Source organism: Oncorhynchus kisutch, linkage group LG19 (genome assembly GCF_002021735.2).
Source record: "Oncorhynchus kisutch isolate 150728-3 linkage group LG19, Okis_V2, whole genome shotgun sequence".
In the NCBI taxonomy this organism is placed as follows: Eukaryota; Metazoa; Chordata; class Actinopteri; order Salmoniformes; family Salmonidae; genus Oncorhynchus; species Oncorhynchus kisutch.
Genome location: NC_034192.2, coordinates 29187936 through 29195698, shown reverse-complemented (window position 1 = coordinate 29195698; position 7763 = coordinate 29187936). Strand labels below are relative to the sequence as shown.

At 46.1% G+C, this 7763-nt stretch overlaps 1 protein-coding gene across 1 annotated transcript; it reads left to right on the top strand.

Moving 5' to 3' along the window:
- Positions 1-1021: 1021 nt before the first annotated feature.
- On the top strand, positions 1022-5732 carry egr1 (early growth response 1). Its single transcript, XM_020452429.2, has 2 exons — positions 1022-2030; positions 3054-5732. Exons 1-2 carry the CDS (start codon positions 1820-1822, stop codon positions 4379-4381), a joined length of 1539 nt encoding a protein of 512 aa, XP_020308018.1. The 5' UTR covers positions 1022-1819; the 3' UTR covers positions 4382-5732.
- Positions 5733-7763: the final 2031 nt, after the last annotated feature.

Below are 7763 nucleotides of genomic sequence, written 5' to 3'. Positions count from 1 at the left end.
ATTTGCGGTATTCAATTATCTCTGCTGCTGGTCAAAGTAATCTCCGTACCATGCATGTTCATAATAGTAGCGTAATAACACTTTCAGAACCACTCAATGGCTCGAACCATTTCATTGCCAGGTAAGCAGCCCTGAATAGGCCTACGCCTACAACGCACTCATTAATAGGATTCCCAAAAACCAAGTTAAAGAAAACGGCTATATTCACATAGCTTATTGCTATATGCATTTTGACAGCAAAAACGAAAAAATATACAACAATAACACGCACTACTGGCATCTTTGCACAGGTTTCACGCGGCCATCCCGAAGGAATCAACTGTCTGGCCTCTCTCTTCTCTTCCTCTCACCTGTCAAACTGCTGATGTCTAACTAACTCATTCATTGATGAGGTAGACAATAATATTTGAAATTCAATTCTTCAAATTCTCCTCCGTGCACCTTTTTTTTGTGCGTCAACGGGATGGGTAGGCTGGCCATGAACGTATGCATAGATTGTGAACGCGTAAAACCAATGTCCTCTTTCAGATATTATAATGCAAGATTCATAACAATAGTATAATTGTTAAAATATATGAACACATTTCTGTGGCCTTTTTGTGCGCTCGTGTTGATGCAGAACTGCAATTTCATTGCGTAATATAACTGAGACCCATACTGAAACGAGCTGCTTAGTTCACTCTTCCGTTTAGATCATTTAAACGCTTGCAATGCAGCTGAAATGTATAAGCTTCTATCTAAAATAAAGGCACTGGTGTTTTCCTTGCTGGTTTGGGTGAGGGAGGAGTATGGTGCTGAGTGCTGACATTACTTATTGTACCGTGTACTGAGTAGAGCGCTGGACTTGAGCTGCGCTCTGCCTCTCATTCACTGCTGCCAAGCACTGATCAGCGCTACCTCAGGAAGCTCCAAATAAGGGCAAGGAAATGGAGACCCACCGGAATAGTTCCTTACTTAGACACAACCTTATATGGCATGGCGGAGCCGGGTTTTCCGGCAAGCGCGCAGCCTGCTGCACAGATGGGAAATCCGAATCTGAACTATGGGCCATCAGGGAGACAGCAAGAATTATGCCGCCTTCTCTAGCAGGGATTATCCTATGAAGATGCATCGATTCAGGGTTGAGGAAGAGCGGTTATCTTCCCGCGATTTATTGCACTGGTTCAGTATAAAGTGTCTCCTCTCTGCTTTCCCCCTGGCCAACGTCATGTGTCCTCCACTGCAGTGCCTAAATATGGGCTTCCTTCACTCCATATATGGACATCTACGTCACGGAGAAAGGGTATATAAAGGAGTGGGGATTCTCTGAGCATGAGAGTGCGCCCTCAGAGCTCAGAACAGCAAAACTTAGAGCAGAGATAGACAGATACACACGCACACATACAGCGCTATCTCCCTAACTAAGAACATTTTCACTCAAAAAGTAAAAGTGAATTCAAAGCAACAACAACAACACATTATCCAAAAGGGCAACACCCTTATTGGATTCAACTAGTGAAAAGAAAAAATATATTAATGATTATTTATCATTAATTTTAGGGAATGAGTAAAAGGGACATCTGATCTGAATACTCTTCTCTGAAAGAAAATTTAAAAAAGTGGATTTTTACTCATCTTGGACAAGAGGAGGAACAAGACAAGAATACTCTTGGAGAACCAGAGAAAAGAGGGAAAGAAGTCTGACCCTGCTCCCGAAAGTGGACTGGTGATTTCCTCCACCTCAGAGAGGAACATCACCACTCTGCCCAGCCTGCACCAAGCCTCGCTGCTCTCCTCTCCAGCGCAGCCTCAGCCCCTTACAGCACCACGTCCCTGGAGTATGGCTGCAACCAAGACAGAGATGCTCCATCCAGCCCTGCAGATCTCAGACCCCCTCAGCTTCCCCCATTCTCCCATGGATAACTATCCCAAGCTGGAGGAGATGATGATGCTGAGCTCCGCTGGGACCCCCTACCTCTCTGCCTCGGCGACCGAGGGAGCAGGTTTTGGATCGGGGGAGCCAGGAGAGCAGTATGACCACATTACTGGAGGTAAGAGTATATCCTTGGTCTATTGCTGTATGGAACTACTGTACTGTACTGTATTGTATTGTATTGTATTGTATGATAGACTGCATTCTGCAACTAGCAGAATGCATGGTATGAAACAGTTTATACATAATGCATAATAATGCATGATCATTATTTGTGATCAGCTGGCAACTATTAATTACATTTCAGCTTCAAGAGAAGACCCTTGATATATTGAATATGCTCTTTGAATGAGATATTTCTACTTCTGTTGATGTTTAGATATTTAAAAAAAAATAAAGTAATGAAATATAATAAAGCAATTGAATGAATGATGATTGGAAATACATAACCCCCAAAAAATCGAGAATTTGACAAATTAAATTGTAGCTCTTCATCACTATTGGATTGTATTTGAGCTTCAGCATTGCTCACTCATTGCATACCTTCAGACAGTCTAGAGCTAAATTCAAATTGCATTCCTAAAACCAGCTGAACTGCAGTTTGAGTAATCAATTGCCTTCGGCTATGTGGTGGACTTCAAGAGCTTGGCTCGTGTGTGTGTGCGTGACAGAAAGAAAAAAAATGCTTTAAAAAATATATCTTAAAAAAATGCATGCAGATGGCTTGGCTTGACTTGCACGACAGCTCTTGTCCATCTTTTGGTTAGTGGAGGAAATGGCTGGTGTGGGAGTTTAGAGGTGGGAAAGTGCTGGGGTTGCTTGGCTGGGAGGGAGGGAGGCTGGTTCTCCTGCTTCGCGTAGGCACCTGCTGCTCTTAGAGGGGAGAGGGGCAACACTGTCCACCTCTCTGGCAGGATTCCCCTCCCTCCCTCCCTCCCTCCCTCCCTCCCTCCCTCCCTCCCTCCCTCCCTCCCTCCCTCCCTCCCTCCCTCCCTCCCTCCCTCCCTCCCTCCCTCCCTCCCTCCCTCCCTCCCTCCCTCCCTCCCTCCCTCCCTCCCTCCCTCCTCCCTCCCTCCCTCCCTCCCTCCCTCCCTCCTGCATATTAATTGCTTCATGTCTCCTTCCCTCTTTCTCTCTGCAGATACGTTACCTGATATCTCCATGAACTGTGAAAAGTCGATGGGCGAGCAGAGCTACTCCAGCCAGCGGCTGCCTCCTATCTCCTACACTGGCCGCTTCACCCTGGAGCCAGCCACCAACTGCAGTAACAGCCTGTGGGCCGAGCCCCTATTCAGTCTGGTCAGTGGGCTGGTGGGGATCAACACCCCCTCCACCTCCGCCCCGTCCTCCTCCGCCTCTCAGACCGGCACCTCTTCCTCGTTGTCCTCCTCTATCTCGTCCATCGCCATCTCCTCCCAGAGCTCCAGTCTGAGCTGCTCTGTCCACCACAGTGAGAATAACCCCATCTATTCAGCTGCTCCTACCTACTCCAGCGCCAGCCCTGACATCTTCTCCGACCAGGGCCAGGGCTTCCCCAGCCCAGCCGGAGGGTCGCTCCAGTACAACCCTCCAGCCTACCCCAACGGGAAGATGTGTGGCACCAGCTTCCCTGTACCCATGATCCCTGACTACCTCTTCCCCCAGCAGCAGGGGGAGATTAGCCTGCTACCTGACCAGAAGCCCTTCCAGAATGGGTCAGGCCAGCCCTCCCTCACCCCCCTGTCCACCATCAAAGCCTTCGCCACCCAGACGGGCTCCCAAGACCTGAAGAGTGTCTACCAGTCCCAGCTGATCAAGCCCAGCCGCATGCGCAAGTACCCCAATCGTCCCAGCAAGACGCCGCCCCACGAGAGGCCGTATGCCTGCCCCGTGGAGACGTGTGACCGCCGTTTCTCCCGCTCAGACGAGTTGACACGCCACATCCGCATCCACACGGGCCAGAAGCCCTTCCAGTGCCGTATCTGCATGCGCAACTTCAGCCGCAGTGACCACCTGACCACGCACATACGCACGCACACCGGTGAGAAGCCCTTCGCCTGCGAGATCTGTGGACGCAAGTTTGCCCGCAGCGACGAGAGGAAGAGGCACACCAAGATACATCTGAGGCAGAAGGACAAGAAGGCGGAGAAAGGTGGGATGGCTGGGGCGGTAGCTGTAGCAGCAGCTTCAGTATCAGCCCCCTCCCCTGTCTCTAGCTACCCTTCTCCCATCACCTCCTACCCCTCCCCGGTCTCCTCCTACCCCTCCCCAGTCACATCCTGCTACTCCTCTCCCATCCACACCTCGTACCCCTCTCCCTCCATCGCCACCACCTACCCCTCTGTCTCCATGTCCATGTCCAGTACCTTTCAGTCCTCCATGGCCTCCTCCTTCCCCTCCTCCGTAGCCTCCATCTACTCCTCTCCGGTTCCCACCCCGCTGTCAGACATGCAGTCCACACTCTCCCCAAGGACAATCGAGATCTGCTAAGTAAAGACAAAGAGAAAACACTTTTTATTCTCTCCTCCTCCTCACCACTCCTTACAATCTCTTTGAGGGGAGAAATCAACATCAAAAGACTTGTTATTCACCTTCTGAAAAGCACTTTTCTGCCTGCTCCCTCCGCAAGCTCTGTTCAGTGAATCCTCAGATTCACCTGAAGAAGAGATAAAAATAAACACACGTCAAGGACTGGGCAAAGACAATATAGTAGACAAAAAGGGATTTTTTTTCTTTCTCTCTCTCATTGTTGATAAAGCAAATGCAGTGCTTCAAACAAAGCATACAAGACTTTCTAGAGCCAGAGTTGAAACCGGCATCGTTCCTATTAGTGAGCGCACAGACGGAGACAAACAGACAGACAGACTGAACATTGCCTGGTACTAAGGCACGCTTTCCCTCCGAGGCTATCATTTACATTACAAAAGACATTGAATGATATACATAAGCTACATAATATGTATATTGTACTTGTGCCATGTTTTGCTCTTTTATCCCCCATTCTTTGGTACCATTGATGTGAAAAAACTTATTTGCATTGTATTATTTGAAGTGAGCAGGGCCATATTTTCTATTCTAGTACTTTCTCTATGATGTAGTGATGACGATGCTGTGATGCGTTTAAATTTATTTTTTTCTGCTTTTTAAAAAAACTTTGTTTGATGATGAAATAAGCACTTAAGTATTCAAGCATGTGTTAAGAGTGATGTTAGTTTCTATTGTTTTGTAAATATCCTCCACTGGTACTATCTTTCTCTTTCTCACATCATCTGACATATCAGTCTGTTATGTGGACAAAAAAAAGAGAGAAAAAAAGAAAAAAAACGTTACAAAAAAATAACTAAACAGCCAACGTTCCCGTTTTTGGTGCCTTTTTGTGAAGCCTTGCTGATGTTTTGACATGGCTGTGTGCGAGAGATGATGCGTTGCGTCTCGCCTTAAGGGTTGAAGGGATATTTTTGTTACAGAATGTACGTTATACTCAGACAAAGAGGAAGGAAAGAAAGGGATGAGACGATATGAGGGCACTGCTTCATTTCTTTAGAATGTAAGCAAAATGATCAACTCTATTTTTATAACAGAAAAAAAAAATGTCAATATCCACATCTTCTTGTTGGAACGTTGTACTTACCTACTGAGTAGGCATGGGATTCTTTTGTATGTTATATACATGCGGCTCATTATTTTGTGGTTTATCTTTATTTTGTATTTGTGTTTGTAAAATCAAGTGACTGTTTCTGGCTTCTCAACACATTGAATGCGCTTAACTGCCAATGGGATATTTGGTGTAAATGATATCCTCCCAGAAATGAAATATAAATAAAATATAAATATATATGTATAGAATTGCCTTCCATACTTTATTATTGACTGGTTTCAAATATTTCCATTGGTACATGACAAAAATCATATTGGAGCATCTCATCCTCACCCTCGACCCATCCATCCCATACATTACAGCCTATACATACGTGCACATCATAGGCTGTATCAAAGTCCGATATGTGCATGCTCAAAAGGTGGATTCCCCCACAGTTCCCACATCATGGGGACCTTTAGCCTAATTGAAGAGACATTTCCCAGCATGATTTCATGGTCACTGCATTGATCACTGTTCTCCTGTTGAACTCTCATTGAAATATTGACAATATATAGACTATGTGAAGATGGGGACTAGCAACTTAGATATGAAACTTAGATATGATTTCATCGACAGAACATGCTACTTTGAGATATTAGGCTAATTGATATGAATCTCGTCCCCTGCTATTTGTGCATGAGTGGAAGTGTTTAAACAAGATTCAAATCATTCAATCATATTGTTTTTAGATTTTGGACATTCAGGTCATTTTTACGTGGGCTAAGGGCTTTATTCAATCTGTAACGCTGAAGATCCGCTGTATAGTGCAATTTACGCAGACACTGCATTCACTGTAAACACTGCATATGCCGGCTCAATCGTAAATTACCGTGACATTTTTATGCAGATCTTTTGTGATACTTCGGCGATATGGCTTGAATCCAGCCCTTACTACACACGGTGCCTTCAGAAAGTATTCATACTCCTTGACTAATTCCACATTTTGTTGTGTTACAGCCTGAATTTAAAATGGATGAAATAGATTGTTTTCTCACCCATCTACACACAATACCCAATAATGAAAAAGTGAAAACATGTTTTTAGAAATGTTTTGCTAATGTAATGAAAATGAAATAGGTACATAGGTACATAGGTATTCACACCCCTGAGTAATACTTTGTGGAAGCACCTTTGGCAGTGAGTACAGCTGTGAGTATTTCTGGGTATGTCTGTAAGAGCTTTCTTCATCTGGATTGTGCAACATTTGCCCATTACTCTTTTCAAAATTCTTCAAGCTCTGTGGCAAGACCATTTTCAGGTCTTGCCATAGATTTTCAAGTAGATTTAAGTCAAAACTGTAACTCAATCACTCAGGACCACTCACTGTCTTCTTAATTCATCTCGCAGTGTCTGATGGTGTAAGGACCTATGCTGGAGATGAGAAGCAAGTACAGGGAGTGAACATTTAATGGAAAATGGACATCAAACAAAACAAGAACAGCATCTGGACAGGGGCAACAACATTACGACAATAATGATGACACGGGGAACAAAACTGAGGAACAGACAGATATAGAGGGGGCAATCAACAATGCAAAGGAGTCCAGGTGAGTCCAATGAGCGCTGAAATGTGCAATGATGGTGACAGGTGTACGTAATGAAGGGCAGCCTGGTGCCCTCGAGGGGGAGCAGGAGCATGAGTGACAGTATCCTCCCTCTAGGGGCGCCACCCGGATCTCACCTGGGCGAGCCTGAAGGGCCGGCCGACGCATGGACGCTGGACAAGCTGGATGAGGCGTGGGAGTCTGATGATCTGGCAGAAGAAGCGTGAAAGCCTGACGATCCTGTGATGCGTGGGAGCCCGACGAGCCGGTTGAGGCATGACGTGGGATGGGAGCCTGCTGAGCCAACCAAGGCAAGGAAACCTCTCGAGTCAACTAAAGCGTGGAAGCCCGACGAGCCAGCAGAGGCACCCCCGCTTCCATCGGCGGCGGCGGCGGCACCCGTCACCACCAAAAAACAAAAACAAGAACTCCTTGATGCTTCAAGTAGTGGTGTCAACATTCTGTAAGGACCGACGCTGGAGACGGGGTGCAAGTTCAGGGTCTGTACATTTAATGGAAAACGGACATCAATCAAAACAAGGAAATTCCACTATACAATAACGCTGACACGGGGAACAAAACTGAGGAACAGACAGATATAGAGGAGGCAATCAACAACATGAAGGAGTCCAATGAGCGCTGATGTGCGTAATGATGGTGACAGGTGTGTGTAATGAAGGGCAGCCTG

Coding starts and splice junctions, on each gene's coding strand:
- egr1 (XM_020452429.2), top strand. CDS start 1,820: ATGGCTGCAACCAAGACAGAGATGCTCCATCCAGCCCTGCAGATCTCA. Junction 2,031..3,053: donor GTATGACCACATTACTGGAG/GTAAGAGTATAT, acceptor TTCTCTCTGCAG/ATACGTTACCTGATATCTCC.